Source organism: Alligator sinensis, unplaced genomic scaffold, assembly GCF_000455745.1.
Source record: "Alligator sinensis unplaced genomic scaffold, ASM45574v1 scaffold84_2, whole genome shotgun sequence".
NCBI lineage: Eukaryota > Metazoa > Chordata > Crocodylia > Alligatoridae > Alligator > Alligator sinensis.
In genome coordinates, this window is record NW_005842247.1 from 1,175,280 (window position 1) to 1,190,151 (window position 14,872).

Sequence of the window (14,872 nt, forward strand, 5' to 3'; positions counted from 1 at the left end):
CTTTTTATTTTTGACTGTGGCTGTGGACAGAACAGTTCCACTGTTCTCAGGGGGTATGTGTGAGGGAGCTATTGCATATGAACACATATCAACTGATTCATTGGAGCTCTTTTGTGTATCTAGTTCCTTCTCCTGCAGTAAGCAAAGCTAAACTGGGCAATTTACACTGGAATGAAATAGCTGCTAAATTACTGTGGTTTAGATTCCACTTACTGTAGAGCAAACACATAATAATTACAGTGGAACAGCTTGAAACATAGTACATCTCCCCCCTTTTCAATCAGTATAATTTGTTTCTTCCACCCTTATCTTCTGACTGTCAAATGTCAGGTAAAACAGCAGATCAGTGATTGCACATTACTATGTGTATAGCATGGTCATTTTCACAGTGAGCAGCAAGGACAGACAGCCTAAGCTTCTGGAGGGCAAGGAATTCCTTGGTACCAGAATTCTCTGATTACAAAACCAAGGGAGATGATGAGCCTTTAGGAGCTAGCAACTGAAGAACTCTAGATGTTTCAGGAACAAATAGTAAATGCCAAATTATCTTCTTCTGCTTAACAATTATAGAAGTGGAAATGCTAACCCAAAGTTTCCATGGTTCATAGCCAAGGAGAGCCCCAGTGCATCACCCTGTCAGTGGCAGGGTCTAGTGGCTGGAAGGAAAATGGTGTATGTGCACAGTCTAGGAATGAAAGAGTCAAAGAGGTCCCCTGAGATCCACTGAGATGGTGAAAGGGTACCATTGCAGTGAACTCAAACCATAAACTGGCTCAGCTTTATCGGCAGCAAAGATAATGTCATGTGTCTGTGCCTCATCAACCTGCACTGATTTGGTGGTGATTGGTTTACACTCATTAACATAACATTGTTTATACTCATTAACATAGCATTGTATATTTAATACAAGCAACCTGTTCCATGGTTCTGTTTCACTCCACCATTGGCTGGTATAGAGTTACACACTTGCAGCAGCACAAGGCAGCTAGGCATATAACTGGATATTTGCTCATTTAAATGCCCAGCTTGTGCACATCACTGAAAGCTTTGTATGCTCATTGCTCATTGGACATATGTGTTTGTGCATGTGCAATGCATACACAAGCCTTTCAGTATTTGACTTTAAAAATTACTGGCAAAAAGCTTATACTTTTCTCTGCTGTTATGCTTCCTAGAGATTTGTTCTTGACTAATTACAAATAACCTACAAGTGGATGTCTATTTTTTAAAGCAGGTTTGAAGAAAGAAGTTCAAAAAGATCAAGATGCTAACAGATCTACTGTTTCATCCCCAAAACGATTAGCAGCATCAGCCACCAAGCTCCATTCACCAGGTATTTATAAAACTAGAGATCATTGTTCTAGCAAAGATTTAAACTTGTGAAATTTGCATCTCTTGCTAATAAACCAAAATCTGAGCCCTACTATTGTTAAATAAGAACTGATTGTGTTCAACTTTCATTAATCCAAGAATGAGAATAGCAGGCCTCAGGATAGCCATGCATAAAGTGAATAGTCTACAAAAGAGCAACCATTTAGCTACAAAAGAGGAACCATCTTCCTTCCAAAACAAAGGTTCATTTGATGTTAAAAAATGTCTAAGGCTACAAAATCATTACTTTAAAAAATCTATTACCCTTTTTTTTTATGAAAAGAAAACAAATGCAGTGACAGAGAAACCATGTAACAGTCACCCACAGTAATAACAGATCACTTGATATCTAAGGTCTTTATTGTGAAAGAAGCTTTACATTTTCTAGGTTATTTCTATAGATAATTGGAAAAGAGGCTATCTGTAGTAATAGGCTTTAGACAACTATCAGGGCACTGTCAACTGACAAATTAAGATTGCAAACAAACATGTATTTACTGATGTTACCAATAACACCTTAGTTCTTCACAGCTAATTTTTTTTAAAAAAATCCGAAGTGCCTCTTTGCTACTTGCATTCTTTGGACCAAAATTACCAAAGCATTTATGTGCCTAAAGATACAGATAGGTGCTTATACAGTTTTATTAATCTGGTCTGTTTGCCCTGAGCTCTTTTGAATGAGGTAGGATATAAATCTAAACAACAACGATAATAATATATCATGGAGATCACTGAAACCATTGAAATCAGTGGGCATTGTTCCATTCATTTCTGTTAGCTTAGATCAGACCCTTTGATTAATTCCCTCCCCTCCCCATTTTTTCAGGTTAAACTTTGAAATTAATTTACCTAAGTTTCATTAGACCAACTAAATAGTTGGAAAAATTGTTCTTTTCAAGCTTTCAGGCATAGGGAGAGTCTGCTGCTGTATGTCCTTAGATGAACACAGCTACAGCCAACACCCCTGAAACATGGAAGTGAGAGATCATTTATTTATTCATTTTAAACTATAAAACATTCTGGGCCTCTATCCTTTGATCCTCAGCATCAGTATTGCCACTGAAATACAAACTTCAGGATTGCCTTCATTCTAACTAAACTTGAGCAGTTTCACCTCTTGTGACACTGCAGCTAACAAAATCAAGCAAATGAAAATTCTCTCCCTTCTTCAGATGCTAGGGTAAAAAATGAGTTTAACAGTGTCCCCTGAAGGGCATTATATTCAGGTTATTTTGGACCAAGTGAGGTCATGTAGGGAATTCCAAAGGAAAGGGGTCTTCACAGATAATACAAGGCCAGCAGCTCCCTCAATTTTATACCAAGGAGACTCCAACTTAAACACATGTTGATTGCTAGTGTACCAACATGCTACAGGAAAAGTTGGTTAAAGAACAATTGTTTCAGTTAGAATTAAAATGGGACGAAGGAATCATCTGTAAAAGCATGACTTCAGCTTTGTAAAGTTGGTCAGTTTTATAAAGAATTACATTTCCAAAAGTGATAATGAGTGTTAGTACCTTAATTCCTACTCACTCCCACCCTGCCCCACCCCAAGCTAACTTAAAGGGCTCTAATTTTCATAAAAGGACGAATACTTGCCCTGTGACCATTAGACTCCTTTAAGACTTCTTGGACTGAGCCCCTTGAAATTCAGGCACCTTAAAATCACTCAACACTTTGGACAATTTGAGCTCAAAACAAAAATTAAATTTCTACCTCAGGTTTTACTGGACAATAGTCCTTTGTGTTCTTTTAAAAATAAATAAAGATAAAGGAAATGTATATTGAAGATGCATTTTCTTCATATGACAGCAGTACTCTGAAACCTTCACAAAATGGTCACTCAGACTAGGGACAGACATTCAAAAAATCTGATTCAATCATTGCAGGTTAGTCTAACCTGGCTAGGCTAAACCGGTTTGTGACCATACAGACACCCCTCTGGACTGAAAAAGTGCAGGCACATCCCTGCAGTGGCTCAGGCTAAAAGCCCGGCGGTGATAGAGCAGCCCTCGTTTCCCTTCCACAGTGCTGAATGGCCAAGCCCCAGCAGGACGCTCTGATTAGGGAGAGGTTCCCCCCACCATCCCCAGCCAGGAATTGATAACACAGAGTTTATCACCCCTAACTCAGTGTTTAACAGCTCATTAAGACCAGCCTCTCTCCATTAGTTCAAGCTCTTCTTAAACAGCTTTTCCAAGTAGGGACATTACCAGCTACCTGTTGATTAGCTCCAAAAAGCCCTAAGCCAACAAGGTCCTGTATGCCTTTGTCCCGTCTGCCACAGCACAGACCGTAGACAGCATTTGGTATGCTAGCTAATTTTGAGAGTTGTCTGTGTAAGGCAGAAGGGTGGGGGGAATCCCTGCTTGATCAGGGAGTGGAAGAAGCCAGGCAGACACTGCTGTGTCTGAAGTCTCTGCCAGAGCTGCAGCCAGGGAGCAGAAGGGAGGGGCCAGCCATGCTGGGCTGGAGCAGAGAGCAGAGCCCCACCCAGCAAAGCATCTCAGATTCTGGGGGACTCTGATTTATTTCATAGATTTCATAGACATTAGGGCTGGAAGGGACCTCGGAAGATCATCGAGTCCAGCCCCCTGCCCAAAGGGCAGGAAGTCAGCTGGAGTCATAGCATCCCAGCAAGATGAGCATCCAGTTTCATCTTGAAGGTGTTCAATGAAGGCGCTTGAACCACCTCCGGTGGCAGGCTGTTCCAGACCTTGGGGGCTTGGACAGTAAAGAAATTCTTCCTTATGTCCAGCCTGAAACGACCTTGAAGTAGTTTGTGACCATTTGACCTCGTCATCCCTTGGGATGCTCTGGTGAACAAACGTTCCCCCAGATACTGGTGGTCACCCCTGATAAACTTGTAGGTGGCCATCAGATCACCCCTGAGCCTGCGCTTTTTCAGGCTAAAGAGCCCCAGGGCTCTCAGCCGGTCATCGTAGGGTCTGCTTCCCTGACCTCTGATCATGCATGTGGCTCTTCTCTGGACTCTCTCAAGCTTCTCCACATCCTTTTTGAATTGTGGAGCCCAAAACTGGACACAGTACTCCAGCTGCGGCCTCACTAAGGCCGAGTACAGGGGGAGAATGACGTCCCGAGATTTGCTTGAGTCCGCCCACTTGCTGAGCCTGTCCAGGTCAGCCTGGATAACCTGCCTGTCTTCTGGTGTGGATGCTTTGCCCCAAAGTTTGGTGTCATCGGCGAACTTGGCCAGTTCTGATCGCTTCTGACTCCAGTGTCCACATCATTAATGAAGATGTTGAACAGTATGGGTCCAAGGACAGAGCCTTGGGGGACCCCACTGGTCACAGGACACCACGATGAGTGACTTCCATCGATTACTACCCTCTGGGTCCGACCCCGGAGCCAATTTTCCAGCCAGTGGATCGTGGAGGGCCCAAGGCGACAATTGGCCAGTTTCTCCAAGAGGCGATCATGGGACACCAGATCGAAGGCTTTTTTGAAGTCAAGATATATGACATCAATCTCTTCTCCCTTGTCCAGGTGATAGGTCACCTGGTCGTAGAAGGAAATTAGATTGGTCAAGCAAGACCTACCCGCAACAAACCCGTGCTGGCTATCCCTTAAGATGTTGTCGTCGGCCAGTCCATTAAGGATGGCCTCTTTAATAAACTTTTCTAAGATCTTCCCCGGGATAGAAGTCAGGCTGATGGGCCTATAGTTAGCCGGATCCACTTTCCTCCCTTTCTTGAAGATAGGCACCACATTGGCCTTCTTCTAGTCTTCGGGCACTACACCAGAGCGCCAAGAGTTTTCAAAGATCTGTGCTAGAGGCTGGGCTATGATGCTCGCCAGCTCCTTGAGTACCCTGGGGTGAAGACTGTCAGGGCCAGCTGACTTGAAGGTATCCAGCTTCTCAAGATGCTCCTTCAGAAAGTCAGCATTAATGGAGGGCAGGGGATCACCCTCACCCGGACTTCCCAGCCCTGAAGCGGGCATGGGCGTCCCATGGGACTGATGAAAGACTGACGCAAAGTACCTATTTAATAGGTTGGCTTTTTCCTGGGCGTCAGTTGTCAGTTGCCCCATTTGGGTCAGCAGGGGTCCAATGTTGCCCCTGCTTTTCCTCCGGCTCCCCACATATCTGAAAAAGGACTTCTTATTGTCCTTGATGCTCAAAGCTAGCTGGAGTTCAGTTGCAGCCTTGGCTTTCCTGGTCTGCTCCCTACAGGAGCGGAATTAAATTTAAATTTAATTTAAAGCAGGAAGGGGTCTGGGACAGACATTGCATAAACCAGTTTGATCCAAATCAGTTAAGTCTGATACTACATTCAACCAGGTTTATCTCAAACCAGTTTCAGCCATTTTCAAACTGACTTATGTGCACTGAACATGTGTTCTGTTACATATTTAAATCAGTTTCTGATCACTTAAACCAGTTTGTGTGTAATATCTATCCTTAGCCTCATTAGATAATGCGCTGTGGAACTACTGTTACTCCTAGAGTAACCCAAGTAGTTCTCCTTTTACTATCAGTTCATGTCCAGCCCTCAGAGTTGTTATTTTCTTGTTAGATAACCCTTCTTCTAATATGCTGTCAGGGTTTATCTGTTTTGTTTTAGCAAATGGGCATGACTCAGAGGTCACAATAGCCCAAGTGTTTTAATCTGATCCCTGGTTGGCTCTGGAGAGAGCAATGGTCCAGCCACCTGGATCATGCTGTAGGTTTGGGGCCTGTGTCTCTCTGGGTGAATCTACACATGCACTTTACTGCAGAGTTGACTAATTAGCTCTGCAGTAAAACATCACAGTCTACATGTGCACCAGTATTAAGGTGCAGTAAACAAGTTAACTCAGTTATAGGATAGTACTGTTATGGACACTCAGTCTGCCTAGCCAGCCAGGGGCCTGCTCCTCCCTGGTTCAACCTGCTGCTGTTCTGGGTGCACATGTAGATGCTGTGCCTGGGAGCAGTTCACTCAGGCTCTGGAGTTTATCATGTTACATTAATTACACGTATAGATGCACCCTCCGTCAGGTGTTGCTGAAGTGTTTTTCACTGTGCTATCCATCTCTTCCCCCCCCCTCAGTTTTCATATCATCAAGCTCCACAAAATGCTTTCTTCACCTTTTTCCTTGGAATTGGAGGTAAATAATTAATTTTGCACATCCCATCTGAAGCCTATGGATGGTGTTACATAGTCAAAACAATTTGTTACATTATTTTCTGTCGAACTGCTGATTAGAAAAAAATGTGAGAGGCATTTCAAGGTAAATGGCTTTTTGATTTCAGTACTGTGGGGCATGGCCCTGTTTCCTCTCAACACTCCTGTTTTGACTGACATAAGGAATGTAGCAACATTCATTCTCCAGTATATTTTGTATATTTTGCATCATATGCAGAGCAGCAAAACAGAAACATCAATAGGCAGAATAAGCTTATTGAGCTGTTTTTCAGACCCAAATGAATTAAGCTGAGCTTTATCCCTGAGGAAAATATCACAGTTTAATTTACAAGGACAGCTTATTATACTGACAAGGACAGCATAAAGACGTGCACTTCAAATGTTACAAGGCAAGGGGAATCCAGAAAGCTATAAGACAAAACAGTCAGATGGATTTTTGTTTTAACTAAATCTTGCCTGATTTCAAGGTTATTTTTCCCCTATATCTCTGTTTTCCCATTGCCCCATCACCCTGTTGTCTAAGCAGCAGAACATTTTTGTAGCAGAAAGACAGATTGTTGTTAATAGTAATTATGTATATATTGCGATAGCTTGAAATGCCCGATCAGGATAGGAACTCCATTATGTCAGGTGCTAGACAGATATAAAGAAATACACCATTCCTGCACCGGAGAGACTAGAGACAATGGCAAATGAAATGAGTATGAAGTAATGAGCATTGTGGTTGGGCATGACTGATGAGCGGTCATCCTCTTAAATGTCAGAGGGTTTTCTGGATCATTCATCACCACAGTATTTAAGTGTTACTTCATGATGAATTTAATTCTGAAAATTTAATTCTTCAATCCTGGTATCTATCTTTGCTACTACAAGCTGTGGACATTGATCACTGTGAATGCTGGTTTGTACTTACAGGTTTTCAGAGGCACAGGTTAAGTCATTTGGAAATCAAAGAATCTGGTTGCACACTCAGATCAAAGATCAAAACATCTTCAGTGTCTGAATCACATCTGCACATAATTGCCAGTGAAAAAATGTCAGAGTAACAGAAAAGGCCTATTTATGAACTGGTTTAAAATCACACACCACTTTTATCTGCTTTTCAAAGTAAATAAATGCTGTGTAATGACACTGGTGTGCTGCTTGGCTATCTTGCAAAAATTACAAGTATTTTCTCTGCCACATTGCCAGAATGAGATTAGTCAATTCCCTGTGATTTAATGCTCATAAGGCTTTGTGTTAAAATTCTGCTTGTTCTTTTTGACAGTAGCATAAAATGTGCGCTCACACATCTATCACATCAGTTCAGGGTTCTGCATAAATATATGAAAAAAGCTATTTAATCCCTTGTGATTAGGTTGTGTTTTCAGTATAATAGAGCTACAGGATTACAAATTATTCTGTCACATTTTTTGGTGAGGGCTAGTTGGAGATAAATTTCCTATTTTTTTCTTGCATTTCATGGGGTCAGTGTAAATACAGATTCAAAACACGCACACCTCAGGTGCATCTACAAGTGCAATTAATATGTAGCAGTTTGCACTGGAGTTTATTGCTTCCAGGTGCAATGTTTGAACATGCGCCCAGGACTGCAGCACATTGAGCTTGGGTGGAGCAGCCCTGGTTGGCAAGGGGCTGCAGGGGTCAGCCTGCCAGACCAGGGCTGCTCTGACCTGGCTCAATGTGCTGTGGAAGGGCTGGCTGGGACACAAGGGGCTAGCCCCACAGTGTGGGGCTAGCTGGCAGACAGCCCCAGTATTGAAGCACCCTCAAGTCCCAGCCAGCCCCATCACTATCTACATATACAGTTCACTGCACATAACTACTCCACTGTAGGACAGTACTATCCTACAGCATAGTTAATTAGTTTACTGTGGCCTAATAGCACTGCACATATAAACAGCGATGCTTACTCTGAAGCTAATTAGTCAGCTCCTTAGTAAAGTGTCTTGTGTAAATGCACCCCTTTTGAACTATTCCTTTCACTAGGGTTAATTTACATGTTACACTGAGATCATACTAAGGGCACTTAAAATGCAAACATCCACACATTAAAGCTTGTTAACTAATGCTAAGTGCCCTCTGAGCATCTCAGAGGTACACCACTTCAGGCGAGGGTTAACTCTGGGCTGTGCTACCTGGCTTGTCTTAGAGTACTCCATGGAGATGAAACAAGCACTTTGCAGTCCCTTGGCACCCCAGGATGCACTGCTCACAGCCTCCTCCCCCTCCGGAGCAGTGATAGAGCCCAGGTGCCCTGGCATCTAGCCACCCCAGTGCTTACCAGCCCTCTAGTGGGAAGTCAGAGATGCGCAGGCAAGAAATGGCATTAACTTTTAATGAGTGACTGCTCACAGAACATCCTAAATTTAACAACACTTAGCATTGTGCAAAAGTAGTATGGTCTAAGTGTAATGTGTAAGTACACACACACACATACACACACGTGTTTGGTATGCAGGCAAAAGGCTATCCTCTGCACAAGCACATATTAACAAGGCATCTTTTCCTTTCTCCCTCTTTCTGACAAAAGCCCCCAGGCTAAAGTTTTGGGGCCAGTAACAAGAGCAGTTCAGTTAGCCACAGACAATTTCAGAATACATGAGCATGAAGTGTTCCAGCATGCTATGGTGGCAGACGGAAAAAAATATGAAGAGGTCAGAGATGAAGAGGAAAGCAAGAAGACTTCAAAATTCAAGCAGTGGGGTGTGCAGTTGAACACAAGGAGTTTACAGAGCAACCTTCCAAAAGAACTTACAAGGCCAAAGTGATTTCCTCAGGCAAACACTTGAACCACTTGACACCACTTGAACATCAACTTTTCTTGTTTTTAAAGCGTGACAGAGTAACAACACTGAGGGAAACAGGATATTCTAGCCAAGTGTTAGAATTGGATTTGTAACATGAACATCACTTACAGAGAGAACATATAAAGTGGTTCCAGCATGACTGGCAGTTTAGACAGAAAAGTCATGCAGAGCTCAGAGAGGGTCAGGTCAACGCATGCCCTGTAAGACTGCATCTGCATGATGACTGGTAACAAGCCTTCAGCTCACTCACAGCAGAGTTTTAAAGTTGTAGTGTAAACAGGACTTAAATCAGCACCTGGGTTGCACTATAAGCAATGGGGCCCAACCCAACTGGTCCCATGGGCCAGTAAGTGGTGCAAGGCTAGTCTATGGCTGGATCTGGCTAGCACTCAGGGCCGATCCATGGCCAGACCCAGCACGAGGCCAGTCCATAGGCTGACCCTGCACACTGGATCCAACCTGCAGACCAATCCTGTGTGCTGAGTCACACTACAGACTGACCCCATGCTCTGAGTTGGGCTGTGGACTGGCCCCACGTTCTATGTGGACTGGCCATGCACTCTGACCATGGCCTGCAGGGCTTCCCAGAGGCATAACAAGGCAACCTTGATGCATGGGACAGTGTCAACTGCCACCATGCCAATGACAGCTGTGCAGTCAGCTGTTGCTGTGGCCATGGCTAATTTTGCACCCCTCGTCTCCCACCAAGAGTGGCATCTGGGGCTGCTGCCTGGTCACCCCCTGCCAGTTACACTACTGGGGTTCCCCACAGGTCTGGAAATTTTGCAGAGAGGGAACAAGGGCAGCATTAATTGCCACCAGAGTCATTCAGGGTAACCCTGGCAATTTAATTCTCTGTTCCCAAATTTCTAGAGCCATGGGGAGATCCACAGACCACAGATTGAACATCATTGCACTAGAGACTTGGACTGTGGAGGATTTTAACTCCATACATTTCAACTTTTGGCTTTGTCTTACGGCAGTTAATGTCTTGACTTCATTAAGCTGTAATTTATGCAACAATGCCATGGGACTGAAATACCTGCATCATATTGGAAAACAGTGATTTCTGCTGCATTTGTTATCAGGAAGTGTCACCTCACACCCCCAGTGATCCCCTTTGGGGAGTGACACAGATACATTTCTGTATAAGCAGTCAGGAGGGGCAATGTTGGGAACAGTCTGCCATGTAAGATTGGACCAGCACAGCAAAATGCAATGATGTTGATATAAGACCCAAACCATGCCTGTGCCCATGATATGTATAACAAAGCTAGTGATGCTGTCTCCCTTACCACTACCACACAGTTCATTGTATGATCCAGGATTGCTGTCACTGTGGCTGTCTCCCCTAGCAATTTCCATAGTGGCAGCAACAGGGGGGTTGGTAAGCTGCATGATGATAAAAGCCACCTCCAGATACAAGGGAAGTGATGGTGAAATTTAAGCACTAGATTTCCAAGTAGATGCTTTTTATACTGAGCTGTGAGTAGGCCTTAGCTATAACTTGTTACTCAAAGAGTGGGTGGGTGAGTCAGTCAGTCACTCAGCAGCAAGTTAAGTATAACTTCTAGAGATGAAAATATGCACAGGAGTTTTAAGTTCTACTCTAAAAAATAATTCTATAAAAATAGCATATTGTGGAGTTCTGTACTGCTTATGTTTCAGTGATTCCAACTGTCTGCCCTACAGTCTCATTATGGGACCTGCTAGCCAGAGTGGATTCTCTTTTTCTCACGTCATCACCAATAATAAAGGTTATGCATCTCAAATTCAAGTGCCTGTGTAAGCCAGCTTTCTTCATAGTACTTCCTCACGGACATGTGTGAAAATCTATAGCTATCAAAAGGGTTGCACAGATGGAAACTCCAGATTCAGAGTTGAGGCAGGAATCATGTCACTTCTAAAGCCCTCTGACATGAACAAAAACATTTTTATGCACAACCAAGTCTTGCTATCTTAATTCCTGTCCTTAGCCTGCTAAAGTCCCTGCCCCTTGTACTCATTCTGCTAAAAGGAGAATATCTTCCTGTTCCCCCCACTTTTCTAGCATTCATAGGTCCTGGATCAGAATTCAGAAAATGCCTCCCTGTGGCCTATATGTGACCACAGCATAGAAATGGCAACTTGAAATTTGTTTTCACAAAGCATTTACACAAGTGGGCAAACACATGTGATGGTTACACAATTATTTTTTTTTTCCAATAAGGATATGAAATTTGCTTGACAGAACAAGGTTTTGTGCCTATCTTGGATTGCACAAAGAGGGAAAGGGCATGAAATACTCTTTGCACAAAGGTTTGCTAATGAGAGGAAGACCATAGGATCCAGCCCTGCTGCACACTAGCCCCTCCTTCAAGGTGCTCAGTGACCTCAAGTCTCAGTAATGCAGGTGGATCTCAGGGCACTTCTTACCACACAGGACAGTTAGTCCCGGATCCTCAAAATCAGGGGTGTCAAAGATACAGCCTGTGGGCCAGATATGGCCCATGGAGCTTTATCTTCTAGGCCCTGGTGCTGCCCTTGGGTCTGAAGTTGATCCATGGGCAGCACATAGTGGGCACTGGATTGGCTGGGGATGCACATTTCATGTGGTGCCTGCTCTAGCCAGTCCAGGACGTGTACCACACATGGCACTTACTCCGGCTGGTCTGAGACTTGTCCTGCACACGCACCCCTCCCAGCCACTCAGGGATGGAGCACTGCATGCAGCATGGGTACCAGACCCAGACTGGCTGGAATGCCACATGCAGTGCTAGCCCTGGACCAGCTGGAGCAAGCACTGATCCAGCATTTGGGGGAGGGATGAAGGGAGTGTCTGTGAGCCTGATCAGGCTGGTGGAACTGGCCACATGCCATTCATCCAGTGTATGGACCCACCTTACACTACTCATCCAGGCTGCGGAGTCAGATAAGTTTCACCCCCTGCTTAAAGGTACTGAGGTGCCTTTCTCCCATTGAAATCAGAGAGAGTAAGGTACTTCAATAACTTCAAAGTACTGGACTTCTTGCAGGATCACATTCTTAGGGGTTTTTGTAAGTAAATGCATTAGAAAGCTTATGTGAATACTGCAGATTATTGCAGGCAGATAATAGTGACAGATGAGTTCCAGGATCCTTAAAAATGTGAAAAAGTTGCATCCATGCATATACATTAACTGATTACTGTGTTTGGGGGATTTTTGACTTTTTCCTTGTAGGCCATCCCAAACAGAGGCCAACAACTCCGAAGAATGGAATTTCCTCCAAACCAGATCCGCAGACTCGAGAGGCTGAACGGCAATTTGTCCAGCAGCTGAAGGAAAAGTGTGATGAGCAGTCCAAGCAATTAAGCTGCATTCACGAGGAACTGAAAAGAGCCAGTCGTGGATTTGACATCTTTGCCATAACAACACAGTATTTCTTTAGGAAGGTAAGGCTACTCTATGCAAGCTACCACTAGAAAGCATTTATTACAGTATCTAACCCTATCCCTGAACACTAGTCATTGACCTGAGCTGCTGCTTATTAGTAATGATGATGACGATAATAATGATGCTATTTCTTCATTCTTGTCTCCCTGTTTTTGGGAACCATATAAGCATATAATTTCATTGTAACAGTTACCATGAGAAGGGGGTTATAATTAGATACAATATAGTTGACATACAAAGATCAGAAAATGGAGGTAGCAGATGAGTGAGGTAACCAAGGCCTGTGATAAGTGTGTAGTGGGTTTAGAATTTAGGGTTGGTGGTGGTAGCCGTGTTGGTCTAAGGACATGGGCAGACAAGGAATTTAGGAAGAAAATGCCTCAGAAGCAAAAAGCCCTGGCATCTCTACATTAGAGCTCGGATGGACAAGACTGACACTTACAAAGGCGAAAAGAATTAATGCATTTAACCTGTTAAAAGCTGACAGATAAAAGAAAAATATTTTTTTCTACTGTACTTGTCCATTTTCTGTTCACCAAAGGGTTCGGCAACTCAGACTTGTCTTCCGAATTACAGTGGTCAGTCTTACAAAACTGCCAATTCCCTTAGAAGGGAGGTGCCCACCCCCTAGCCCACAGGCTACATCCAACTCCCAGTGTACTGTCATCTGGCCCACAAGGCTCCAGTCCCCACGAGCAAAAAATTTGGCAGTGGAGGAGTGGTGGCACTGCTCCCCTGCTGCCAAATTTCTGGACCTGTGGGGAGCCCTGCAGGCTGGATAGTGTGGCCCTGTGTGCTAGATAGGGTGCACCAGGCAGCGCAGGGCCTGATCCCAGCCTGTGGGGGCCAGCCAAGGCTATGAGGGGCTAGGTGAGGGCAGTGCACAGGGCTTCCGGGCTTGATCCTGACATGCAGGGTCATGTGGGAGTGAGGAAGGAGGAATGCAGGACCTCAGAACCAAATCCTGGCCCATGGGGGCAGTGCGGGACCCCAAGGCCCAATTCTGGTGTGTGGTCTAGAGCAATGAATAATGTTACCTCACTGTTTGCAGCATTACTTAAAGGAGGAACAAAGAATAGGTGGAGAATACTTCCAGTCATCAGAAGTGTCTATTTACTAAACCTAGAAAGATTTTCTTAAGGTAACCAGCCGTCCTGGGGCTCTAAATGATTTTAGGTATTACTTGCCTCAGAAAACATGTGCTCTGGGTCATGGTTCTGGCACATCAGGCTGAATTCACCGGCTGTATGTGTATTGTACTACTCCCATTTGTGGGTTTGCGTTCTTTGGGGCAAAGTAAACAAATGCCTAGTGCACCTGATTTAGCCCTTGCGTAACATTCACGATTGTGAGTTTCTTTCTGCTTTAGGAGCAGACAATATTACACGTTTGGTGCTGCATGTTGGCTCTTAAGACTTATTGACTTTCACTGGAGCTCAGGCTCCTAATTCCCTTGGCAACCCTTGAAAATGTGATCCGTGGTGAGTTTCTGTGCTGGGTCTCTGTCCCAAGGTGAAGTAACGCAGCTGCTTCTGCCCTTGCTGCTTCTGAAAGTTTGAGCAAAGTCATGTCTGCTGGTTTTGAGTGAGGGAAGCATGAAAGCAATTCACTTTCATAAATTTCATAGACATTAGGGCTGGAAGGGACCTCGGAAGATCATCGAGTCCAGCCCCCTGCCCAAAGGGCAGGAAGTCAGTTGGGGTCATAGGATCCCAGCAAGATAAGCATCCAGTTTGCTCTTAAAGGTGTTCAATGTAGGTGCTTGAACCACCTCCGGGGGCAGGCTGTTCCAGACCTTGAGGGCTCGGACAGTAAAGAAATTCTTCCTTATGTCCAGCCTGAAACAGTCTTGTAGTAGTTTATGACCATTCGACCTAGTCGTCATCCCTTGGGGCGCTCTGGTGAACAAACGTTCCCCCAGATACTGGTGGTCACCCCTGATAAACTTATAGGGGGCCATCAGATCACCCCTGAGCCTGCGCTTTTCCAGGCTAAAGAGCCCCAGGGCTCTCAGCCTGTCATCGTAGGGTCTGCTTCCCTGACCTCTGATCATGCGCGTGGCTCTTCTCTGGACTCTCTCAAGCTTCTCCACATCCTTTTTGAATTGTGGAGCCCAAAACTGGAAGCA

General features: G+C 44.3%; 1 protein-coding gene across 1 annotated transcript in view; it reads left to right on the forward strand.

Annotated features, from left to right (window-relative positions):
• Positions 1 to 14,872, forward strand: part of MTUS2 (microtubule associated scaffold protein 2) — a 489,087-nt gene that overhangs the window by 371,006 nt on the left and 103,209 nt on the right. Inside the window, exons 6-7 of the mRNA XM_025208710.1 lie at positions 1,235 to 1,333; positions 12,532 to 12,743. Of these exons, the coding sequence (XP_025064495.1) occupies positions 1,235 to 1,333; positions 12,532 to 12,743 (311 nt within the window). The remainder of the gene's footprint in view (positions 1 to 1,234; positions 1,334 to 12,531; positions 12,744 to 14,872) is intronic.